The following is a 26,542-nucleotide window of genomic DNA, read 5'->3' as shown; positions in this document are numbered from 1 at the left end:
CCCCAGAAGGCAAACTAAAAAAAAATTAAAAGTCAAGTCCTAAAATGAAACATCCTTTGATTTCAACAGATTTCATGTGAACACATGAACCTGAACAGCCTGACAGGGCACTCTGAAACCGCAAAGAAGCCCTGGTCAATTTGTCTTGACGAGAGGTTTAGCCTCATTCATCGAATCAGAAGCAAGCAATGCCGCCTCTATTCCCTTGGGTAAGTGGTCTCTTTAAAAGACAGCAAATTGTTTCATGACACCTAGCTTCAAAAAGCCCTATAAATGCAACACAGGCTGCAACAAGGTTGTATTTTAAAATACAGACTTTGTTCAGGTTTGTTTGTTAGGTGTTGATGTGCTTCTGTAAACTCTGTTTTTAGGGAAAAACGTTTCTCCATGAGGGTCTTTGTTTTCCTTTGCTTTTCTAATATCAGTATGAAAACAAATTGCTTAATGGTGAGTAGTGAGTGGTAGCTCACGTAGAGGAAGATGGAAATTAATGAGACAAACTGAGAAGCCTACAGCATCTTCCCTGAGCAGAAATGATTCCATAATTGTCAGGTACTTCAGCAGCGTTACTTATAAAACTTCATGAACTACCCCGGGACAAAATAGTACATTTCCATATGAGAGTGTGTTTGCTAAGCGCTTCGGGGTGACATGTGCCGAAGTGATAATAATAAAGGCAGTTGCGGCTTTATTTTAAAATGTTTGTAGTGTTTATGATGTTTACAGCACTTGAGATTGAAGTTTTCACTCTTCACAGAACAAGTGCTTTCACAGGTAGTAAAACCACAAATGCAGCCTGCTTCCCTGCTAATAAAACACTCCGCTTCCCCGGGAGGACAAGGGAGGTCAGTCCTCAGAGTTCGTCAGGCATTACCCATCAGCGCACCGGTGCATTAGGAGAATGATTGCTGGGGTCTGGAGCTCGTTTCACACAGATCACCACATAGCTGCAGCCTAATAAAACTCTCTTTGCTGTCCTGGGAGCCATCTTTAGGTTAGAAGTGTATCGAAGGGCTTCGTCTCCCTTGAAGCAGTGTTTATTCCTGTGATTTTGCTGCTGTGGGTTTACAAATGGTGGATAGCAAGGACCTGTGTCTAGGTGGCATTTCTCAGTGATTAGCCCATGACAGTTAACACCAGCAATTAACATAAAGTGGATGCAGAGTGCACTGCGGTCAAAGGGGTTGTTTTCTGTTAATTTGGTTGGGCTTATATTTGGATGGAGCTTATATTGAGCTGTAAAGACCAAAATCCTCAGAGGGTGAGGGGCTCTCAGGTTTTGTTCAGCTGCATTGCTCTGTGGCAGAACAACAATAACATGCCCCTTAGAGACAAATCACATACACGGAGAGCAAACTCCTCTCGACTACTGTAGCTTCTTATTTTCTGAATGTTCCTTGCAATCTATTTCAAATTATATCTGCCTGGTTTTAATGCAAAATATAGGTTTACATGATTTTTTTTTTTCCCCCTCAGTTTTTCACGTTCCTATGCAAGTTAGGAGAGATGCTGTGTTATCCCATGCTCAGGTCCAGACTGTATCTGCTTGACTATAATATTCACTTGTTGCCTCAGGCTCCTTCTAGTAGTCAGTAGGGAGAGGCAGGCACATTCAGGTGGAAAATCAGCTAAGCTAAATAACATTCTGGAGGTAGGCATAGCTTTCCTTTGATTATAGAGGAAACCTGGGATAACGTGGCTGCTGACTTTAGATGTCTTGGCAAAGTACTCAAAGTTCAGTGGAATTAATCTAGACCTTGCCCTTCAAGTTACATGATTATTAATATTAGACCTGAGCTCCTGCATTAATGTCCCTCTTCCCTTTTGTAATGGACCAAGCGTGGGTTGAGAATGGTATTTTTGTTGAATTGGCCAGTAGACGCAATACAGAGTTAATTTCATCCGTGCTAGGAAATGCAGATTTGGCACAAAGCTGACCAGCACAAAGATAACTTGCTAATGGTTTTGAACAAATCTAAGCTAGTGCATGTGTACCAGTGCTTTATATGTGGTGCTGTTTTGGGTACGGTACAGGGAGCCTGAATGCCAGATTTTGTGTACTGATGGAACAGTAGGGCTTAGCAGAGATTGAAATTGATGTTGGCTCTCCCATCAATCGTCAGATACACATGTGCAGTAACTACCCAACCATCACATGAAACAGCTAAAAAATAAAAGGGAAATATTTGAGGTTAAGGAGGAACAGTCTTCAATCCTCCAGTTTACTTCTGCAGCCTTTGGAGCTCGTTACTGCATAATTCTTCTCTCAGACTCACTTCCTTTAGCTTATGGCAGGCAGAAAAGTAATTTTGTTCTGCGTAAGACAAAAATCCCCTTTAAACATGTCTGTTATCTCTTACAGTTCATTAAGAGCAAAGGGGGAACAGCTGCTTCCAATGAAGAACATTCTCTGTGGAGAGGATGGATGGAGGGCAAATGTGAAAGTTCAGTGCGAGTGTTACTGGGAATCCTGAATTAAATCCATATATCATTAAAAATGGAACGTGCTGCTTAGGCTTTGCCGTCTTGAATGCTCTAGAAGAGGTTACTTGTGAATGGGAGCAAGCAGTGTCTGAAATGTCTGGGGATCTTTTTAATCAGTATTGGTTGCTTCCACTACTGGGAGGCAGCAATGTTTTTGCTTGGGGGACAGGATTTCCCAGTATGATACATAGTTGCAATCTGCATTAGTGAGCTCTAGTTAGTAGTGCTAAATCTGCTTAGATTTAGCAGAATAAGAATTAAGCTAAATCCGTTACAAACACCACAGGCAGGCACTCAAGCTGGGATAATAAAAATGAATAGGATTTCGGAAACTTACCAGTTGAGGTTTAAAGAATCTCGCTGCAATACTGTATAAAAGCCCTTTCAGGTGGATCTTAAAGTGGGGGGCTTTAGGATCCAGGCAGAGGATGCTTCTTTTTCCCCCGAGCTGCAGAGCTCAGTTATTTTCCTTTGAGAAAGAAGGGGAGGAGGGGGAACACAGAAAGGGAAAGCTGGACCTTAACATGCATGTTGTTACAGCTCTGTCCTGTGGTCCCTGTGGGAGCTGGAGTACCTGCAGTTAACGGGCTGGATCAGGTACAGGTGTCCGCTAGAGCTGTGCTGGAGGAGACAGAGCAGCTTTTGTGCCACCTGCATGCTTGCTGTGCTCCGGGAGGACGCAGGGGCCAGTGCGATGCTCGGTTCAGTGCAAGCTGCAGCCCAGTGTTTATTCCGAGCGTGAGGCTCTGTGTACCGTGACCCTCTGCGAACTGTGGGAGCAGGGGACAGCCAAGGGACACTGCTCCCTGCTGTGCTGCGCTCTGTCCTGGGTCAGCGTCCCTGCCCTGCTGCCGGCGGGGAGCAGTGCCAGCCAGCCCTTCCTTTCCACTCTCGTGCAGGCTAGGAGGGCCCGTCTGCAGGGTGCTGTTCCTGCTGCTTTGAAAGCCCACCTCTACCCCCACTGCAGGGGACTGCGTGCAACTGCCGACTCTGTAATAGAGCTCTCCTCCTTTACAGTAAAAACAAGTCGGTGTCTGTAGTATTTTTTATTTTGCTGTTGCTGGAGGCAGCAGCTGCTCTCTCTTGATGGTGGGGAAGGGCCTCTCTAGTCTTCCGTGACCTCCACACCTTTCTTCTAAAATCATGGTCCCTTTTTAAGTAACACAAAATCTTTCTTAGGAGACCTCATTTGTTTACCTTTTTACCTTATCCCTTAGCATGATCACATGCGAGACAGGAATTTTTCAAACCATTTCTTTTGGAGATGACCTTATGTTCTCTCCTAAATATTTGTTGGTTAGGTCTCTCTTCAGGCATAAATTTGAGCTGTTAGCTAGAGTGCCAGAAGATATATCAGCACCTTCTTCACCCTCATCTATATTTTTTTTCTGTTTTGCACCACTGTGAACCTCCCTTTGCAGTCCACATGAGTAGCAATCTGCTTGGAGGCAGCCTGAGGTTTGTCTAAATCAAAAGCATCTGGCCGTGTGGATTGTACCAGCTGGTACTGTTAGAAGTGTGTCACGGACGCATGTGTCCGTCGGTTGCTGGTAGGCTCATTGCTCTAATGCTGTAACTGTCCCCAACAATTCGCATGTTGTTCATTTTTAGCCAGCTTCTCATTCCTAAGGGATTACACTGGTCTTTGTTCATCAGTGTCCCTTCTGTAGAAAGCCACATGCAAACAAATATGTCGATTCACTTGGTTAACTTCTGAACTTTTTTCCTAATGTGTGTTGAATGTATTAAAAGAAAACTCCTCTCTTCTCCTCCTACACGGCTGTATGGGCTGGAATCCTGTGAAATAGAGTTGTTCTTAAAAGCACGCTGGGCTGGTTTTGCAAACCTTGTCTCCTCCTACTTTCCCAGGACGACTGAAGGGGAAGATGGTTGAGGAGAAGACCTTCTAATAGGGCGTCGTTACACTGTGCTTAGCCAGGATTACAGCAAGCGTCATACCGTATTGGTAACTTCCAAAACATATGCTCTTCCAAACATTGTTTCACGAGTTGGATTCATTTTAGTTTACCAGTATGTCATCTATGTAAAACATTTAGTGCTGGCTTAATGTCATACCATAGTGTAGCATGATTTCAAATGTATCCCGTTTTACATATTGATGCAAATAGCCAGAATTATTTCAGACTTACACCATTTCTAAGGACAATTGTGGTGTAGTGTAGCAGGTGCTCTGACAGTACATCTAAGAGTACTGCCCTGTAATGGTTTGTGTATGATAGATAAATGCCATGCTGTTAGTAGATAGTGGATATTCTCAATTAGAACAACAGGTTGAAGCACTGATTTAAAAATCTTGATTCTCTTTCCGGCACTACATGTGTGTATATCAAACAGCATAATTTCTATTAAGTCTAAGGTTTAGTGCATGATTTGAACCACGTTTGGAAGAAGCTTGGAGGAGTAGGAATGAAGAGGACATCCTGTTTTATGCAGTAGGGAAGGCTTGTGGGTCCAGACATATGATTGCAATGGTAAATACCAGAAGTTTTAGTGTTAGTGTACCCTGTGTGAACCAATGGGCTGTAGGAGGTGGGAATCTGGCACAGCCTTGTAAAATACGTCTTTACAAGAGACAGGGACTGAGACAACACTGCTGTACGATGGGGCTATTAATTTTTCTTCTTCTTTGGGGTCTTTGCCAAATTAGCAGCAGTCTTTCTCTTAAGTCTGTGTAACAACTCTGCTACTGTTGTGAAGGAGTTATTTTTAAATTTGCTTTTTTATCTGTGCCTTCCTGTGCACAGAGAAAGAGAGGCATTTGGTTCTTGTGTCTTGCCCCTGTTGGTGGCCATTGTGGCTCATCTTTGTAACACCAGATTATAGACACGATGGGAAATATGCCTGATTTTTACAGAACAGTATTGTATAAATTTTAAATGTATTTGCGCTTCTGCTTATGGCTTGGTTATTGGAAGTTTGTGCAGTTGGGACTAAGGAAGGTATTGTAATCTTGTCAAGAAAAAGCAAATTGAAAATAGAGGAATATATATCAATATAAAATATAAATAGAGGAATAATGACAGCACAAAGGTTCTAACGTTTAATTTACTTTCTTATAAATGATGTCAGCTTCTGAATTAAGAAAAAGCTCTTTGGGAATGTTATCAGCCTGGCTAAAATGGTTTAGTTCTTGCCTTGAAAGGAGCACTTCATTCTAATCCTATGCAGTATGTTGCATTGAGCTTGAATTTTCTGATGAGGTTAGTTCATGCAATCCACTCCAGTAGTTTCATTGTATAAATGAAAAATTTCATTAAAAGTGTCTTAAGGTTGATTATGAATGTGACATCGGGAAAAAACACGTTCCTTTAAATTTCCTTTATCTAACTACTTATTCCAAATCTTCAGCAGGTATTATTGTGGACCCTTAGCTTTATTTCTGGTTATCTCGTCAGAATTAGGGTTAGATTGTGCTCAGTGCTGTGGATATATCCCATGAAGCAGCACAACAGCTCCTCCACTTCACTTCAGAAAGAAATAGGTTGGATTTTACCTTCTTTTACTATGAATCCTCAGAACGTCCTACTCACTAATAGTTCTTTTTGCAGCATTAATAGTTCTTTTTTGTTTCGTAGGCTAGGCAACGATGACAACCAGTTTGAGATCAGCATGGCCAACAGCGGATGTGAGGTGCATCGCTTTGACCCCAGCATCAAGTCAGCACACATTCAGGAGGGTCGGCACCTCTGGTATCATCGCCTGTCCATTGATTGGAGGGATCCCAATCCAGCCATCGCTGCTCATAAACTTCACAGCAACACGAAGAAGCTGGGCACAATATTGAATGAATTTGGACATCAGAAGGTGAGGACTCAGGGGTCAGGTTTCTGACTGCAGGATTAGGTGTTGGGAAAGCTGCAGAACTTCCTCCTTGCTGTCTCAGGAGTTCGGACACTTTCCAAGGTTATATCCTGACAATGGGTCTTTCTTCAGCAATACTTGTAGCACATGTCTTGTAGGGGTGCCTTTCCTGTCTTGCTTTTTCTGTGTGCTGATAACAGCCACCTTGATTTTAAATCACTAGCCATATACTAAATACTTTCCTCCTCCTCCCTTCCTTTTCCCTTCAACTAGCTGGTGACATTGGGTGCTAGTATTTTTAGTCCTGTGGAAGTTCTGGTCTTTGCCTGAGTATGAGCACTAAACTACTCATATAGCCAAGTTTATAAAGAGAAAAAAAAATATTTGCAACACTAGTTAGAAGGGAAGAGGTAAGGGATGGGTTGTTTACATTTTCAAGGTCACTGGTCCTAATTACAGTCATCGACAACAAAAACATCCTGTTTTGAAATTGGCAAAGATCTGGGTTTTTTAACATTTCCCAGTTTGTTTTTAAGGAACTGTACAGACATCAGAAATCTTCAAGTCTCAAATAACTGTTGCCAGAACACATTTGAGGAAGTTCCTTAGGTTGCTTTTAAGAGAGTTTTTCCCTCAGAGGATATACAAGCATGAATTCAAATGCTAATGTACTTCATTGCCTGCAGCTAGTTCTGCTTGTCTTTGTTTTTTAAGAAATAGGCAGCCTGAGCTAAGGAGGAGCTTTTCTGTAAGATTTACAAAGCAAGCAGTGCAACGTTTGTTTGGTTTGTTACAAAATGCAAGATGTCCTTTTCAGTTAACTTCTTGCTTTTCTTCAGTATTTTCTTTTGGTTCAGCTCTACTGATTGGACCATTTTGAAGATAAGAGCAGAAAAAGGAAGCTTTTTCCTACTTCTTAGTCATGCTGTAACTATACTAGGCTGTGCATTAGTGAAACATCTGGGGAGAGAGAGAGGTGGCTTTCCTTTGACATGTGCCTTACATTGATTGTTTTGATTTTAGAAGAATTAGTCACAGAGCAAATGATTAATGACGTGATCCAGAAAAAGCATCTGAGTCTTCTGATATACCAGACCTGCTGAGAACAGTCAGTTCTCAGGTTATCATGGTAATACAGAGTGATTGTAAGACCTTCTGTGAATGAGAAGGGTGTAGCTATGGATTCTGAGTATATAACTTTCTGGGCGAAAGTTAACTGACATGAAAGCAGCCGGCTGGAGGGCAGCCAAGGAACATAACGCACATGTAACACATGCGGTCAGGCTTTTCTCTGGCTGTGTACACATGGCATAGGATTTGGTTAAGTGTGTTGGCGCATTATGAACAGTGTGTACAGCCTCTTGCTCTATTAGCATTGGGGTAGCTCCCCTGTGCAAAACTATGACATTAGTGAAGTCAGGAGTTGACTTTCTCCCAGTGAGGATAAAGCTGTTATAGACTCTGCAATCTTCTGTTACTTCCTATTTGTGAAATACCTGAATGGGCTGACTCTCCTCACATTGCTCTGTTTAGTTTTTCTTTAATTTGAAAGGCAGCCTGAGAAGTTGTATGTTGCATAAAGACACCGATAAGCTCCAATTTATGAATAGAACATCAAACTAAATACTGTGACATTCAGGTTTTTATTCTTCTGGTGAATGTGAGTGGAATGTTCCCTTGACTGAATAAATAAGTTAATTCAAAACAGTTTCACAGAATTATTTTCCAAAGCACTTTTTTCAATTAGGAAGTTAAAACGCTCTTCGTCCCATTCTTTAAAATGGGACTTTAAAAATCCTTCCGCCTACCCTCAAAGTCATTCCTTTCCCACTTCAAGGCAGGAATTCCAGGCAGCTGCATTCAAAGTTAATGCCTCGTTTTCTCCTTGCTTTTATTCTTTAAGATTTGGGACTTGATCCAAGACCTTCCAAGTGATTGAGACTATTTCCACTGACGTCAGAGACTTTGGGTCGGGCTGATGAAGAGAGGACAGATGAGGTCTCCTGGAGTTCTTGCCGTTGTAGCCCTGAAAAGAAAACATGCAATTTGGGGGTTTTGTGTGCAAGGGAATCAAAGAACTTGGACGGGCTTGTTTACACTCTGGCTTGGATGAGAGCACACCTGCTATTCTGCAGTCAGTAGTGGGACCTCATCCACAGAAAGGGAAACCCATCCTGATATTATGGCAAGAAATACAAACAGGTTTTTGGTGTTAGAGTGGATTTGAGGAAAGATGAAAAGAACTTGATCTTTTTAACTGGCTATGTGGCGTAACAGTCCTCAGTTCTCTGGGGAGTGTAAATAGCCTGGAGGTAGAGGACTTATCTAGCACTATATTAGGATAAGACTGACAAAGGAAACATGTAGTCAGAGTATTCTGGGGAACTGTTAGAGTGTGAAATCTTTTAAGCCCTGGAATAATCTCCAAAGAATGTCATGAGAGTCCTATTTCCTGGTACACAAATCTAAACTGAAAATTTACTGGTGTATCTTCTGAGAAGAGCAGTATTTTATTGTCCATAGGAAAGGATAAAGATGTAAAAATTGATCTTGCTCATCTTCCTCCCCGCCCCCCAATTTTTTTGCTGAACATGCACACTCTGTGCATGTAGTAGCGCTCAGCAGTAGCACACTGCTGATAAACAGTGGAAAAAAGGGAGAAAGCCACTGAATGCACAAGATTTTCTTTCTTGTTGCAGTGGAGTTCAATTTTGTGAAAGCTTTCACTTTCATATTCTCTAACTACCTACTGAGATGAGGATGCTACAGTGCTGGTGTTCCCCATGGATTAGTGATAGCTGGATGGGGAACTTCCTTCATACAGAGTCACTGGATAAATTCAAGTCAGAAGGGATCTTGAGAGGCTTGTAGTTCAATCCCCTGCTCAAAGGAGGCCAGCTGTGAAGTCAGACCAGGTTGTTCAAGGCTTTATCCACTCTGGTCTTAAAAACCACTGAGTTTTTTCCAAAGCGGAGACTGCACAACTTCTCTGGGCCAGCTGTTGCCCTGCTTGACTGTCCTCATCATGAAAAAGTTTCTCCTTATATCCAGTCTGAAAGCCCCCAATTTCAATTTATGCCTGTTGTCTCTTGTCGTACTTCTATGCACTGCTGAAGAGCCTGTCTCCGCTGGCTCTACAGGCTGATGTTAGCCCCCCCACAAAGCCATCTCCTGCCTAGGTTGAACAAATCCCATTCCCTCAGCCTCTCCTTGCAGGGCAAGTGTTCCAGTCCCCAATGACCTTGGTGTCTCCCAGCTGACACACAACTATGTGTGGTGCTCAGTTGCCAACAAGCCCAGATTTTAGTATCCAAAAAAACTATAAGGAGAAGACCATATTGAAATGCGAGCTCCCTCCTACTACTCCAACATTATCCCCTCTACAAAAAGTCCTAACCCTTAACCAGAAATTCAAACCAGGCTACTACATGTATTCTGTATTCCAAAGGTTATGCTATAAAGCAAAATTAAAACCTTTGACAGAAAGGCCCTGAGCAGCAGAAGCAAGCAAGAGTTCATTCTGTCCTGAATGGGCATGCATGAGTAAATCATGCATGTTCACACATGCAAACTCTTATTTCAGTAATAGTTTTCCTCTTTCTGGAGCTCTGTAGGACAAATCTCATGTGATGCCATCAGTAAGCGCTATGAATTTGCATTCCCTGGCAGTATAGCTCAGCAGTAGATGAGATGGTTTCTTGGAAAACAAATTAAGCTGGAAAGGACAATCTGAGAATGCAAAGTAAAACCTTCATTTAATCAGGAAGTGCTCTTAGGTGTAACTTTCAAGGGACAGCACAGTTGCGTTCAACTCCTGCCATTCATCTTGAACAAATTGTGTAAGAGCCCAAACTGTGTCATTGTTTATTATGAAAAGAAACGCAAAGCAATCTTGTAAGTCTTGATTTTGATTTGAAGGCTTTAATTTACACTGCCTCTTCATGAAGATTTTTTTCTATGACAACCTGGCTAACAGGGGTCTGCTTCATTTTATTGAACAGGCTTAGATTCAGGGTTTCAAAAGGAAAAACCTCCTCCCTTTCACCTTTTATTTAATACTCGACACAACTTCAAAACACTACACCCTGAAGCCATTTTGATTAATAACCTCATCTCCTCCTAGGCAAGTAATTTATCACTTGCTCCTCTCTTAAAGCAGATACTATAGAATCTATTTCGTGCTGCACTTTCAGTTTTGGGAAGACTGGTATGAAAGAGCAAAGATTAAAGAAAAGCAATTTACCATTTTGGTTTAAAATTGGCTCTGTTGGCAGTACACAAATAAATATTAAAGCACTGGGAAAACTGTATAACAACTTAGTTGTGTATGGAGATTTGATTAACAAAACAAAAAATTAACTCTTCAGGTTGGGAAAAGTCCGTGTTCAAGTTTTGGAGCAACCAAGTCCATGCAACTACTCTTTACTACACACACGTCAGGACTGCAGGGGCCAGAATAGTCTTTTGAATTCTTGACCCTGCCTAAACAAAATCATTTAACTTTGATTATCCCTTGCAAGGGTAGATTTAGGTATTGCACTGGGAGCCTAGGGGTTAGTTAGTGTGAGTTATGTTCACTAAGGGGCTGCCATGCCCAAGTTCGATGTGTGGATGCCACCAGTGTTTATAAACTCAGCTCAGCTGCCATATTAACGCACAGAAGGTCCTCAGTACAGGCTGATGAGCGCCTGCAGACTGGTCTATGTCCTGATGCGGAAGCCTGAACTCGGGATGAGAAGCCAGGAGCTCAGAAGCCCGGGAGCTCTTGCAGGGAGGTGAGTCCTTGTCACTGTTGCTGCTGCAGCCGGGGAACAGCCCCCTTCACCTTGCTGGAGCAGGAGGCACAAGTTCAGATCTGCACTCTGCTACGTTTGGCTTAGCGTCAGAAACACCAAATGAGACCAGACCTCTTGAATCGCTGGATCATACAAATTTTTAAGTAAATGTTTGGAGTTCTGTCTTGAAAGGGCTTAATTTTTTCTTTGCTTCATTATGCTTATTTGGGGCTTTTCCAGAATCTCAATTCTAGAAGGGGAAAACCCACCCTTCATCTGATTTTTAGCCTCATTATTTTCACATCCAAGTTTTCTTGTGCAATCAATGGTCTTTAGGCTTAAGTGGCCCTTTTTCTGCAGCTGTTATTTACCATCCAGATATATTTGTACCATCCAGATATATTTGTGAAGAACAGCCTTTGCTTTGGTAGGGTTATCGTACTGGCCTCTCTGTCTCCTCCGACATGAGAGATCCTGTATTTCCCATAACATCTTGTTGTGGTTTAACCCAGCAGGCAGCTAAACACCACACAGCCGTTCACTCACTCCCCGCCCCCGGTGGGATGGGGGAGGGAATCGGAAAAAAAAGTAAAATTCAGGGGTTGAGATAAAGACAGTTTAATAGGACAGAAAAGGAGGGGAACATAATAATAATAATAATAATAATGATAAAAGAATATACAAAATAAGTGATGTACAATGCAATTGCTCACCACCCGCCGACCGATGCCCAGCCAGTCCCCAAGCAGTGGCCGCCCCCTCCCTCCCCCCAACTCCCCCCAGTTTATGTACTGAGCATGACGTCACATGGTATGGAATGTCCCTTTGGCCAGTTTGGGTCAGCTGTCCTGGCTGTGCCCCCTCCCAGCTTCTTGTGCACCTCCAGCCTTCTCAGTCGGTAGAGCATGGGAAGCTGAAAAGTCCTTGACTAGTGTAAGCACTGCTCAGCAACAACTAAAACATTGGTGTGTTATCAACATTATTCCCATCCTAAATCCAAAACACAGCACTGTACCAGCTATTAGGAAAAAAATTAACTCTATCCCAGCCAAAAACAGGACACATCTTATTAGCGTTTTGCTGCCCCTCCTGCAGCTGGAGCGTCAGCAGTCAGTACTATTCAGAAGTCCCAGTGGGGTGTCTGCTAAGGCTCAGGCTGTGACTGCCTTACTCCCCGTCCTGAAAATGTCTGCACTGCTACCGCTTGTCATCTGGTTTGATTTTATGTGGATGAATCAGAGTATCTCTTTGTTATATCAGTTTCTGCATGGCACAGTAGAAGGAGTTTTGTCCCAGGGCACTGATTTTTTTAAAGTGTAAATGGCTGGTCCTGGCCAGTTACTCCTATTTGTAGTAGGAGTAACTCTGCACAGTAAAGTCCCACGTTAGCACTGAACCCTTTTGCACCAGGCAGATGTAATAACGTAGCTGTAACAGCTTATAGTCTAAATAAATGACCTGCCAGGGGATGGAGGAGCATGGAACCCACTTCCATTAACTTAAATTGCTACACTTGAGATAGCTGTTGAGGTCCTCATAAACTCAAGGGAAACCGTTAAGGTGCAGTTCATCTCATTCAAGGGCAGATGTTTAAAACAGGCTAGATGGTGTGACCTGCACGTCTCAAATTGCCCTTCAGAAGTTCCTGTTCTTCTCTGTCGTCTATAAAGGGAGCTTGGACAACTGGTTTGGGTTTAGATATCTAAGGCTGGGTGAGGTGGATCCCATCTTGAGTGACTTGCCTGCAGACTCAGCTCTGTGCTCAGCATCTGTCTGTCCGAGATGCTGTCTTTGCTCACATCTGTCTGTCTGAGATGCTCTCTATGCTCAGCATCTGTCTGTCCGAGATGCTGTCTGTGCTTAGCATCTGTCTGACAAGTCCTGAGATCAGGACTTCAAAGTTCTGCAAACCTGTCTCACACGCCTGATTTCCACGCTGGTTGTGCTGAAAGGGAGAGTGCTGGAGATAATAACATTGGGCAAGCTAGCCAGAAAATGTAATTTTTTTTTTTTTAAGTCATCCCATTAGAGCAAAAGCTCAGAGTGCTGGAGAGCATGTTATTCTACAATAAGCATCTGCCTCTAGCTCTGTAATTTGATTTATGAGTTCTTGTGAGACTTATTGCCCGTAACACATGCATTCAGTCCCTCTGAGGTTATGTTTGTACATGCTGGGCCAAATTCATTCTCTGTGTAACACGACCGATTTCCTTGCAGTCTGAGCACTAACTGTTGCCACATGTGAACCTTTTGTTTGGGGCTGCGTCAGTGAGTTGGCAAATTTTACTCCATTTGCTGAAAAGGTGCAATCAAACTGGTGCAGATGTTTGCAGCTGCAGTTGGAAATGCTGCCTCTGTAACCTTGTAATGGTTGCCCCCGAGTAACCTACAAGCTCCTGACACACAGTGTTTCTTTCCTGGATGTATATATTTTTTAATTTTAGCGATAATGAAGTCAAGGTGGTAATTGCTCTGTATTTGCTTAGTCAGCTGAGGCTGCTGCTGCGTAAAGTATTTTAATTGTAACTGGATGGAAGAATTTGGTTGCAAGGAGAAATGGGCTTGACAACCTCATGTTTCTGGAAGCAAAGATGTTTGGACAGTGATTTACTGCTCACCACCTCTCCCACTCTCTGTGTTGTATGCAATGCCTCATATGCATTCCTTTATGGGGTTTTCTCTTGGTCCCTTACATCTCCTTTCGCCTCATTTAAATTCTCTCCACCAGGAGCAGTCGTCAAGATACTGTTAAGAGTAGTGGTGTTTCTAGGGAGCGACCTGAAGGTGCTGTTTAGTATGCAATTGTCAGGCATGGAGCGAAGATCTTCTTAATGATACCGTTGCCCAAATGTGGTGCGATCCATAGCCTTTTCTTCCCCTAGGAAAAGAGCTTAATGCAATGCCTGAACTGTAATGGAAGTATTTCACTGTTGAAACAGAACTTATGCAGGTCATCTTTAAAAAAAAAAGCCCTTTCAAAGCATATTATTGTCTGCTAAATTAGGAAGGAAGGAGGACTTTTTTTCAGGGTTTTATTTTCTTTTTTTGTTGCCTTTGTTGTGGTTGTTAAGACCCTTCAGAAAAAATCGGGTATTAAAAATCTGCTTTCCCTCAGCTTTACTAGAGGGCTGCACAAGCTGTGTTCAATTCCCAGCACAGTTCGGTGCACTAATATGCCGTTCCACCTTCTTTTCGACAGCAGCAGCAGCATAACCACTATTTCAGCGTCAAACAGTTGCATTCAGGAGAGTCGTGGCACTCGCTCCAGGCGCTGTGGAGCCATCATTGGTATGCCGCTGCTGTAAGAAGCCAGTCATTCCTGGTTCCCTCCTCCCACTGAAAGCGGAGTTCGGCAGGAGCCTGGGGAACCTGCCCTGCTTCACAAGGTGGTACCAGATGCAGGGCACCTGCTGAGCTCAGACCTGTATTCATGCTCCCCAGCTCCTGCTTAAGCCATTAACACCATCTTAAACACAGTAATGTGAATCTGTATCGTTTTAATTCGGCCAAGGTGCTGAATATCTGCTCAGGGTGGTGGTCCATGACATGACACTGGCTTTATGAGAATTGAGAGCAACCCCCTTTCCGTAAGCATCCTGGTCTTTCTCTGCTACCCGTCTTTCTCACAATTTCCAGGGAGTAATTGACATTAACAAGCTCTTTAGATAAATGCCCTATCCAGAGCACTTCGGAGCTCTCTTAAAAAAATGTAATTTTTTTCCCCCATGTTTGTCCCTAGTAGCTCATCCCTCCTCCTGTCACTGTTTACAAATTCTTGTCACTGGAATTGGCCGTCTCTTGTTTTAATACTTTCACCTTAGTGTCTGGATCCTTTCTGGTCTCATTTTTGGTCTGACAGCAGTTTAAGGCATCCCTCCATTCTCAAAAATTTGAAATCCAGAGGTCAAAGCCACAGCAGCTCTCCTTTCCCCTCCTCACTGCCCCTCCCAGGTGAAATCTGATAGTCGTGAAAGCAGTTCAGGGTGTTCCTTACTCATGTTTTCAGGAATGCGCAGCTTTCTTCCTGCCGTGGTTGCAAGCAGGCAGCAGCGTGGACAGAGAAACAGTGAAGCAGAAGAGGGGCAGGCTGGCATCTTGGACCAGAAATGGAGTGAAACAAATAGATCACCATGAAGGGGTTTAGTCTTAAAGGACTTCATTGCACTGGCTAGTGCAGATGGGAACCAGGTCCTCCACCAGATTTAATTGGAGCTACTCAGTTATACCGGGGCTGCACGTTCTCATTGTACAAGAGATGTTCTTTAAGGTGTGGTGAATATTTTTTGGAGATGGGACTCTCAGCCCTTTCTTCAATTACTTGCATTTTGAAGGCCCCCATGGGCACTGTGTTAATAAACAATAGCAGGTCTTGCAGCCAAAATGCTGATTGCTATGTATGACCATTTTACGGTAGCCTAAGCCCTCTGTCCCTTGCACGCGCGCACACACTCACAGGCCTTGCTCCTCAGGGCTTCAGGATCAATTGCTGCTTAACTATTTGCCTTCTAATGCAAACCTCCCGCGCCGACTTCCCCCTCGTCCCCTCGTAATGCATTTGTCGTGCTGCTGCTGGCTTTCACCTTTAGCAAGACTGGGATAACGTGGCCTTATGTAAGCACGGAGCCGGGTCCCTCTGCCCTTGCTTGGTGCTGGGGCGACACAGACAGACTGCAAATGTTTGTTCCCCTTTAATGAAGAGACGTGAGGGTCCGGCATACAGCATTTCTTCTTTTGAGTAAACATCCGTTCCCACAGGCATCCAGCAGCGTCTGGCAGAGAAGATCAAAAGAACAGAAATGAAAGGATTTTCTCCCTTTGCGGGGGGAGCGGGCAGCAGGACATCTCTTGTGAGATTAGATGGCTGAATGGTTTGCAATGCAACTCGTGCGCTCGGCCAGAGCTGTGCACGGAGTGACTGCGCTTCCAGCCTGGGCTGTTGGCTGCTGGTGGAATAAATGCAATATTTAAAATGTCTGTTTGCAGCACGGGCTTCGGCAGGCAGAGCTCTTGCTGATGATCAGGCTGATAAATAATTTAAGATCAGGGTTTCTGCAGCGCCCTTGTGGGATTTTTCCCACTTGGGCAATCTAGCCATCAGATTGAGGGACCTGGTGAGGGGATGCTGTTTTCATCTTTTTCTGTACAACGGAAGAGCCATGCAAACTGAAAAAGGTAACACAGTGCAAATGGGAGCTGGAGCACAGTGTTTCTGAGCAGGGATGCACGCTTGTGAGCTGCTGCCAGTTTGAGCAGGCAAGGAGGTCACTGTTTGGGGGCTCATGTCCTCATGGTGGCTCTTCACCCTGTTTCCTGTCCTTTCCAAAGGACATCACTTTGAGTCCTCAGCTAGCGCTGAGGTTCCCATTGCCTGCTCTGGAGACTGGTCTCAATTTAAAGAGATGGGGAACCAAGATCTTTGATGCTCAGGATTTTTGTGAGGGGAAGGTCCTCTCCCTCAGCATTGTCTGCATGTAGTGCCAGCCTGCCACATGCTTAGGGCTTGTATATCCTGTTCTCTGGGTCACTGTACAGGAACCTTGGTCTTGCTGGGTAGCAAGCTAGACAAGATGTTAAGTACAGCACCTCTAGCTTTAAGGTCATTATAGCGTAATGCTAGCTAAACCCATCAAACCTGTCTGAAAATCAGTTCAGGCTTGGGGACATGTATTATTTTATGACCAGAAGACGATTAATGAGTGAGCTGCTGTCTCTGGCTGGTCCAGTGCCCAGAGTGAGTTAAGATGAGAAGATCCCACGACGAAGAAAGATGTTTGTGATGACAGGAAGGCCACAGGTGAAACCCTACAGCCTCCTGACCAAATGCGGCCAGGGAGAAAGGATTTCAGGCCATGCCGATCTCCTAAGTCAGGTGGTGGTTGTTTGTCCCGAGATTATTTTGTCCTTTGGTAAAGTGGCATTGGAAAAAACCTCCTGCTAGCTAAAAGGCCTCTTCTTCTCTGCCTGTCCACTGGAGTAAGTGGCATCACTTGACTGGACTGGACTGGACTGGACTGGACTGGAGGGGGAGCGGGTGTCTCTTTTTCTGTAATGAGTCTTCAGAGAGAAATTACTTCCAGATGGAGAGAGTATGCGGGAAATGTCTTGGCATCAGACACCAAGGGAAGAAGTGGGGAATAAAAGCGCCAAGTGGCCCCCACACCTGGGCTCTGCGACTGTGGGAGGGAGTCACTTGGGGTGCCCGCGTGGGTCCTGGCTGGGAGCAGTCCCCCGTGGGACAGCATGGGCGTAGCGCTCCTGAGCACTCAGCTGAGATTGATGCCGCCTGCGTGCACCGGGTCGGCTTTCTGGATGGTTACGTTTGTCCGTCTGGGGCCATTACTGCTTCTGGCAAGCTGTTGCTATACTGACAGTTGGCCATCAGAGAAAGTTAAATAAGTTTTGTTAATATGATTTTGAAACATTTTCTCTAGCTTAAGCAGTAAACATAAAATGACTGTTAATATCCTGCCCCTGCTGTGTAACACTTTCATGGAAGCACATCACCGAAACTGGGGGAAAAAAGACTTCTCTGTCACTCGCAAGGCTGCGGGAGGATCAGTGGTGAGAGCAAGGGAACAAAGCTCATCTGCACTCATCGCAGGTTTTCTGTTTCGGTGATGTGTATGTTGTATGACTTCAACTGGACAGTTGCCCTTTACTGTAAAAAAAGACCAAAGACCATGTGAGCACCCAGCTGCACAAACTGGCTTTGTGGCTTTGATGCCTTAAGCAGATACTTGAAGATGTGCCCGATCTGTCACGTTGGGAGCGAATAATCTCGTGTCATTTACACGTTTGTCCCAGAGTCATTTTGAAGGTGGCCATACAGACCATCACGGAGGGGTGTGTAAATGTGAGTAGGAAGGAAGGGAGGTAATTTGAAGGAGAATTGCTGCTGTTTGGAGCTGTACACCACTGTAAACCAGTAGTGATTGACTTTTCTCCTGATCTCAGTATCTGTGTTGCTCAGACCATGCCCACAGCAGTCCCCATCTCCCCCCCGGATGGCTCAGAGAGAGCTGGGATGGTTCCCACTCCCACCGATCACAGGGAGCACGGGGAGGAGCAGTCGCAAGCTGCTGGGAGCATAATTTGCTATTAGGCTACGTGGCATCCTGTCTGCCATCAATTACAGCCTCAGCTCAGAATAAAAGGGAATGAAAGGGACTTAACATCCAAGCCGTCGCCTGCTGGTGAGGAAGGGCTGGATGCATTTTGGAAGGAAAGAAAGTGAGGGAAGTATCATGCTGAAAGGTTGCAGATGGGAAAAGAGGGAAGCTACGTTTAAAAAAAACTATGCTCAAGAAGCTGTTTGTTACCTGCAAAGTCGTGTGCTATCAAAATATGAATTAAACAGCTTTTTCTGGAGTTCCGTCTGCTGAAAATGGAGAATTTTACTTAGGTGGAGAGGGGAAAAACTGATGCATAAGCAAGCGGAGTTCATCTCGCTGTACAGCTGGTGTCAAAATGGTAACTCGGTATCAGGGAGCTGGAGCAGAGGGTTATTTCTCATAGCTGCAAGTCCGGAGTGCAGCACTGTGGTTCAGGAGGACAGGGTGGTTCTGAGCTCCGCTTCTCTGAAAGCTGTAGCCAGCTCTCCTCTCCCTGCTCCCAGCTTACGCCACAGAGCTGCTCCCACAGAAAGGGAGGGATCCTCTTTACCTGACCTGTACCGCATTTGCTGTTTTTGCCTTTCCTGGCTGCCGCTTCCACATGCTGAGTTTGTGCTGGAAGTAATACAGCTAAATTGCTTCCTCCAGCTACTCACTCTCAATTGACTCTTCTCCACGGGGAGCTTTAAATGGTGCCCACGGGGCAGCACAGAGCCTGAAATCCCTGTTAACCCTGGTAGTTCAAGAACGATCAAAGCAAACAGAGCTCTGATCTCTGCTTTAGGAAATGATGCACAGTTGTAACAAGTCATTACCCTAAAAAGAAGAAATGAGCCTTTATACAGTACCGTGTCAACCTTCACTAACTAAAACCCATTCTTTTTCAGCTGTTTTATATGCTTGGTTGTGCATGAGGAAAGGCTTCTTTTTTTCTCCAAGCGTAACTGGTACAATGCTACACTGCTTTTTCAAGGGAGCTAAACACTGAGAAAACATTAAAAAATCCACATTTTTTACTTTTCTGTGATAACCTAGTTAGTTTGTGGAAGATAAGAGGATTTGTGAAAGATAAGAGGAACCAGCCTTTGTGAGTACTCGAAACCGGCGGGCAATTGACTGCCATCTTTTACCTTCAGGCACTGTAGATCTTTGCCCTCCAGGATTTACTCTCAGGAGCAGACTCCAGCTGCACTCCCAGGTGAATTAGAGCTCTGAATTTATAGATTTGTCCACTAATCCTTTCACTGGCACTTTGAATCAAGGCATCTGGAAGGTGGTAGTGCATTTCTTACCTGTAGTGCGCTGCTTATCACTGAGGGTAAATATCTCCTGTGTGATCTCTCGTCACAAAACTTGCGTTCAGTGTTAGCAGGACACTTGTTATTTGCTCAGATACTCTGAGCCGTTTATTTTACCCTATCCGTGGCATAAAATGGAGACTCTGGGCTGAGGTGGACCCCTTGCATGGAAGGCCGTCACAACAGTTGGTGGGGAGACAGGTCTCTGAGCAGTGCAGGGCACTGCAGGTAACAAAGAGCCTCTGGTTTCTGCATGCAGCACATCCCCACTAGTGTTGTGTTTTTTCCCTGGTCATTTCAGTATGTGTTTAAGCAGTTACTGTGGTAACTCATTTTATCCTACTGAAACATTGGTTAGCAGCCACTTTTCAGATCAATTTTGCAAATACAGCGCAGAGCGTGCGGAGTGGCTCCTGAGCAGCCAGAGCAGCAGTTAGCGTCATGAGAGAAAAACAAACCAACCTGGATGATGACTGGAAACATTACTGTTGGGAAAAGATGTCCTACTGTTGCCATAAAGCAAAATCATGGGAAAACAAAAGCAAACACTTAGAAACATACACACACCCCCCCAAAAAAAGGTTTTGAATAATTTGTCTCCTTTCAAAGTTACAGAAGTCTCCCAAAGATAAGAATCTGTGGTTTCTGAAGTATGGCAGCACAGTCCTATGGCAATTGCAGCCACGTGGAATCAAAACTACCTACAAAATTGCATTACAAGTAGAGCTGCGAGTTGCTATCTGAAAAATAAGTAACCTATTTAAATGTATAAAGGGAAACAAGTGAGCTCAACCATGAAGTAGTTCTCAGCTGAAATGTCACGAGCAGCATCGTTTACATTCAGCCTCCCCTTGAACCCAAAGGAGCGCTATGCTAAACTGTTTCACTGACCCACGTACGGATAGACTGGCAGGCTCTTTGTTGCAGAGTCAAGTTAGGAAATACCAGAGCTAAGGTTGTCCGTGCAACCTTCCTCTCCCCTCCCCATGTGGACATGCCACAATACGGGCTTTAATTCCATAATCCCTCGGTCATTTTCCACTGGCCCCCTGCCTCCCTCGGTGCGGAGGAGGCACAATGCTGCCTTAATGATCGGACAGGCAGCAGCTTGGCTTGTCATTATTTGGTCTGTGACCATGGACCTCATTCAAGTCCCACTCTCCAAGTCCTGCTCTGAAAATGCAGTGTTTTACACAGTTTTCCCACAGAAGTCTCACAGCCCTTCACGGACACAACTTCTGCACCCTGCAGCAGGAGTTCAATGGTTAATACCCTCGTTTTACAGATGGAGACCAGAAACAGCAAGCGTTTAACACCTACCGATTCTTGCCATCCCATGCCCATCCATAGCGCTGGAGCACAGCCCCTGAGGAGGGCTGATGTGGCTGTGTTACCGTAAGTCGGCAGATGAAGAACTCTCTAAGACTCAATTTGGAGTTTTAGAGAGCAGGCATTCTTTATTGCGGCGCCGGGTGCAAGGTGGAATTTCCACAAATCAAGCACACCTATGGCCAGATCACCGTTACATTTATACACAGAAATTATAAGGTAGTACACTCCCGGTTACAATGATTGGTTAGTGATTTACATATAATTATAATATCGGTTATGTCATTCTCTTCCGTTACTACGCTTGCGCAGGGGAAGGGTCTTCACCTGGGCAAGGGTCTTCTTGACCTGTGGGTGTGTTTTTTAGTATTATAATGAGGGCAGTTCACTTCAGGATACCTTAAAAGTAAGTTTTGTTGCAAAGTTGGTCAGCTAGATATCTACCTTGCCAGGTTGTCAAATAACTCATCCTGTATACAGTAGAACCTAGGGACTCTGGTTATGGTCTAGAGGGTCCAGAGAATAGGGACTTCAAGCAACACAGCCTCAGATAACAAGTAACACAGCAACACATACGTAATGCTAACATAAAGATTAATCAAAATGTTCTTATAGTCACTTATTTACTATCAAACACAAAATATAGAAAGATTCAATAAAAACTTATGATAATCTTCAACAGTTGTGAGCGCTCTGCACCTCAGCAGATCAGACCCTGGTGCCTCCAGTCAGCCAGCCAGAGAACAAGGGAAGGTAGACGTGGCCATCCCATTGGAAGCTAGGATATCACCAAGCCCTCCATGGCAGCTGTCTTGCACAGAGTCCTCAGATCTCAGTCCTACCCTCCTAGCCAGCCCCCTTCTCATGCTTCACCCTGTTTGTCTCTAATGACCTCTGTTTTCCCACTGGTAGCAGCATTATCTGGCCCATGGCGTAGCTCCAGGTCATAGTAAGATAGGTGGGAGTAGCCATACACTGTCCTAGCCTTTACCCCATTGGGAACAAGAACAGCCCAGGGCCCATTGCTCCTCTTGTCTCCCCTCTCTGGGTTATGTGTTTGCAGTTGGGAAGCACCAAGCTTTTCACCTTCCATTGGTTTCTGCCCTCTTTCAAAGACCCTCTTAAAGCCGAGGAAGGAAGGCACTCTGTATTGCTGCTGCTGTGCTCTGCGTGTACCTCATTACTAGAATTTCCTCCTCCACTACCTCCAGCCCTGCCTTTTAAATCTCTGCCCAAGCTCTCCATCATACTCCTTTTTCCCAATGTCTTTCACCCAAACTTCCAGTCCGAGGATAACTCCTCCATCAGTCTCTGGTCCCAGCCTCTTCAACCTCTGCACTTCTTGTCTTAATGTCTCTTCCCTCTGCTGCCAGCCCTGCCTGCCTCTGTCTGTCCCTCAGGCAACCGGGGACCACAGACTGCTGAGCTTTGGGCATCCAGGTGTGATCAGTGTAGGTACTACAGGTCCAGGTGGACTGGAGGGATCTTTGCCATGAAGTGAGAGCCCCTGTGTAGGAAGCCTACACAGTTACTGTCATCTATTTTTGACATGTGAGGTTAAAATTTGAAATTAATTAATTAACTCTTAAAACTTCTTGTCCAATGTCTTTTGACATTGTGGTTTTGGTCCCTAACCCCAGGTTAGGGATGAGGAAGAGTGTGGCAAGACAGCTGTATGAGGCAGCCTTCCTCCTCTCAACTGCACGTACCTATGGAAGTGGATGGCCAAGTTATTTACAGACCTGGCCTTGCTCCCTAGGCTTTAGACTGGTGAAGGGTATTTATGCGCATTTATGGGTGAAATTGAGGAACGAACAGCATTTCCCTTAGCCAAGGCACAGTTGAAGAAGCAGCCACACGAGCCCCTCACACGGTCCTGGCAGCTCACCTCACCCAAACCCTGCCATGGCTCTGTGGTTTCTGGCTACGGCCCCTGCGAAGCAGAGCTCTGTTTGTATGGGAGAGGTGCTCACAGCACAACCCCCGCCCTGCACCCCTGGTCAGAGGGGTCCACGAGCCAGGGCCCCAGCCCGCATGGACGGGGCATGGCCTGATGCCAGCGAGGCGTCCTGGGATGGGGCGGCTTAGGGAAGCAGTTGCCTTGGCAATGCTTTTACATCACCTGCCCAAATTTCTCTCCTGTACCTGCACAGGTGCCTTTTCCGACACTGCCTCAAGGGTTAGGGTAGGCTGCCGAGAGAGCCTGGGTTTTTGTTTTTGTTTTTTTTACTATTCTTGACTCTAAAGTCTTCAGTTTTCACTTCAAACTCATCCTGAGCGTGAGCAGATGGGCAGAAGCAGCAGCTCAGGTGGAACCGACACAGGCAAACCCTGCTCTCATGGAGGGCGCCCCCGGCCCCCGGGGGGGGGGGGGGGGGAGTTTCCCCTGTTCGGCTCTGGGAATCACGGGCCCTCTGCAGCTTGTGAGCACTACTGCAGTCATCATTTTCAACCAGGTGCGAAATTTTGATGAAATGCTTTTTTTTTATTGAAGCGTACAACTCCCCTCCTCCAGCTAACTGCCAAGCAAAATCAACCCGCAGTTGTGTTGGGCTGTGAGAAGTTGGTTTGCTGAATATCTAACGACAAAATTAAGTAATGGTCTAAAATTAAAACAGGGCGCTTGTTTATTAGTTGCATTTGTCCCTTCAAGCAACTTCACGGCTTCTTTCCTGCTGTCCCTTTTTCTTTGGAGCAGCTGCCCTTAAAACCCTGCAGAGTCTTTGCATAATTCTCCTTTGAATTGGTCCTCCTCACTCAGCATCCGTAGTGATGCCTGCAAAAGCTTCAGACAGCAGCTTGGCCGTGGGTAACTGATGACCCGAGCTGCTCACAGTACTCATTTCACTTTGGCCTTCTCTTGCACTTGTGTGGTGCCTGTAGCACCTGGCACACGAGGACCCTGCTCTACTGTGGAGCAAGTAATCACTGTTAGTGTGTTTTGTTCTGTCGCAGGATTTTGTGATGGAGAAATAAGGAACAGTAATGCCTTAGAGTCTTTTTTTAATGAGGTGGGTTTCTTTTTTCCATAGCTTTGATGCCACCACAAGATTTGTGAAGGAACAATAACATGCTTTGATTGTAGGATCAGCTGCATCAGGCACCTTGGGGTACAAAGCTTTTCAGCCCAGGAGTCGGAGGCAGCAGAAGGGCTGTGAACAGGCAAGCATGAAGCTTCACCTACTGTCCACATTAGCCCTAGGATGTTCTGAGATTTTTTAATATTTTTTTTTTTAAACACTAAAGGAACTGTGCATAAGGGCAATTATGTATGTTATAAAACGGACAAGCCTGGCCTCAGAGGATACTGACAATAATTGCAAAGCCTCTCATTTTCATTTTTGTTGCAGATTGATGTCCTCAAGGCAGATGTGGAGAGCGCTGAGTGGAAAATTTTGGAAAACCTGATCCTGGAAGATGTTGTTGAGCAGATAGGACAGCTGGTCTTTGAGGTGCACATCCACTGGCCTGGGTTTGAGGTCAGCGGCAACGACAGCACCGTGGTGCGGTACTGGTACAGTCTGCTCCGAGAACTGGAGCTGAAGGACTTCAGGCTTTTCCATACCTACAAAGACTTATCGAAACCACAGATGTTTCTGAAAAAGGAAGCCTTCAACGCCAGTAGCTGTTACACACTGAGCTGGGTAAATACAAGATGGAAATATCAGAAAGGAATTTATGATGTGTGACTGTGAGCCATCTGGCCCTGTAGCGTTATCGAAGAGGACTTTGGCGTCACTGGCTAAAGTTGCTAAATATGCACACAGTGACTGCTAACAAAATGGACTGGCTTTTATTTTTATATGTTGTCAAAAGAACTGGCACTAGGAGAAGATACATGGTGCAGATTTGTGTAGCAATATATTTGCCAGTGGGTACACTGTCTCAGAGGACAGAGGTTTCTGTAAAGGTTTGTCTGGGGTGGTTAACAGCACGGCTTTCCCGTGCTGCCCCATGCCTGAGCGTGCCGGCACAGAGGGCATCCCTCTGGGGCTGCCCCGGCAAGCTCTGCTCGCTGAGCTGCACAGACCCTCGGGCAGAAGAGTGCTCGTGAGGAGGTGCTTTTCTCAGGAAGGGTCAGGTGTTACTTCTCTGTAAAGCGATCGTCTTTGATTTGCACCTTTACTTTTGCCTTCTTTCCTATGGAACAAATTTTAGGCAAGAACAGTACGTTCTTCAACCCACTGGCAAATTGCAGCTGAATTTGGCAGAGGCAGAAATCGCCACCAAACTAAATTCTTACCTATTTCGTTGAACAGATTCCGAGTGCTCTGACTTTGGCTCTATAGGGCAGTCTGGCTGCAGGAAGCAAGTTCAGCACTTCTCACACAGGTGACGGTGGGACAGAGAGACTCAGCTGCAGGAAAAGCTGCCACCAGCACTCCCCCTCCTCACCCTCCGGAGGCTTCAGCCACAGAAGACAGGGCTTCCCTAGTTCATCTGCTCAAAGAACGGCTTGTTTTAAATTACTCTTGCGATGGCTGTTACAAATGGTTTTTCATCTAGTGAGATACTTATTTAAAAGAGCTGAAAATGAAACCTGGTCTTTTTTGTTCGTTTGTTTTGGGTTTTAGTTGAATGTTCTGCTGCGTGCCTTCTCCAGCGCTGGGCCTGGATACCTGCTACCTCCTCAACACCTCCCTGGCCTGGCCGCCTCTCCCTGACACGAGCAGGCCAGACCCCGGGTCCGCACCGATGCTGGCGGAGGTGGCGGCGGAGGCAGATGCCCTGGTTTGTGGGCGTGCTGGGGCGCTGCAGGCTGGTATATGGGTTGTCTGCAGTGCACTCCCAGGAGCCAGCCTTGACCGTTCCCTGAGGAGCTAAGGAATAGGGGGAGCTCAAAAATATATAGCAGGTTGGTTTTTTTCTTCTCTTTAAAAGAATTTTTACATTAAACTTTGGATTAAAATACAAGATGACACCACTTCCATGTCTTTGATATACAGCCTTTGTAACTGCCTTTGGTTTCTGACCTCTGCAGGGCTCAGTGTTCCTCCCCTTGGTGTGCCTCAGCCCAGCGTTGTTTTTAACAAGTCCCTTTCTCTCTGTCCCCGTGTTGTTCTTTCTCTTGTAATCCTGGCATTCCCCTCTCTCCTTTCACACCCTCCTTTACTTTTTCACCCTCTCCGCTGCCTCAGCTCCCTCATCCCCTCCTTCCCAGAGCAGGGCCCTGCGCTGAACCCAACATGCCCACAGGATCTCGGCAAGCAGCCAGAGGGGAAAAAAAAGAGTAGGAGCTCTTCCTTCCAGCCAGGCGAGTCAGCTTTCTCCCAGAGGCACTGCTTTGCCTCACCAGTGGCTCGAGCCATTCCCCTCACCTTCCCCAGGCTTCGCCCCGGAGCGAGGCATCTGTTTTTCTCCTGTCCCACCTCTCTGAGGGCTCCCACTGCCCCAGGGCGGGCAGGGACCGCTCTCCTCGGCAGAAACTGCTTCAGCCCTTTGGGTCAGCTCCCTTTCTCCCGGAAGAGGCCAGCAGGCGGGTGACCCCCGGGGGCTGCGGGGAGCCACCTGCCCTGGCCCCAGCACCCGCTTCCCCACTGGGACCTGCAGAGACCGTCGTGGGGCTTGAAACTGCTGCAGCGAATCTGACTTTGAGCATCCGTGCTGGCCACAGAGGCCCCAGACCTCGGGCTGCTGTGGGAAGAGGCAGGAAAAAACTCTCTCCCTGCTTCGATGGTGAAGGACTAGGGTGGTGAGGGGCTGGTGGAAATGGGAGAGATTT

General features: G+C 45.6%; 1 protein-coding gene across 1 annotated transcript in view; it reads left to right on the top strand.

Moving 5' to 3' along the window:
• The window catches only part of METTL24 (methyltransferase like 24), a 29,255-nt gene extending 3,882 nt beyond the window's left edge, over window positions 1–25,373 (top strand). Inside the window, exons 2-5 of the mRNA XM_009326405.1 lie at window positions 70–209; window positions 6,081–6,309; window positions 24,171–24,464; window positions 25,080–25,373. Coding sequence (XP_009324680.1) covers window positions 85–209; window positions 6,081–6,309; window positions 24,171–24,464; window positions 25,080–25,109 — 678 coding nt within the window. The 5' untranslated portion in view covers window positions 70–84 and the 3' untranslated portion in view covers window positions 25,110–25,373. The remainder of the gene's footprint in view (window positions 1–69; window positions 210–6,080; window positions 6,310–24,170; window positions 24,465–25,079) is intronic.
• Window positions 25,374–26,542: the final 1,169 nt, after the last annotated feature.

The sequence above is a fragment of the Pygoscelis adeliae genome, unplaced genomic scaffold, assembly GCF_000699105.1.
Source record: "Pygoscelis adeliae isolate BGI_AS28 unplaced genomic scaffold, ASM69910v1 Scaffold206, whole genome shotgun sequence".
NCBI classification, from domain to species: domain Eukaryota; kingdom Metazoa; phylum Chordata; class Aves; order Sphenisciformes; family Spheniscidae; genus Pygoscelis; species Pygoscelis adeliae.
The sequence above is the reverse complement of the archived record's forward strand: the minus strand, read 5'-3'. Positions and strand labels throughout refer to the sequence as shown.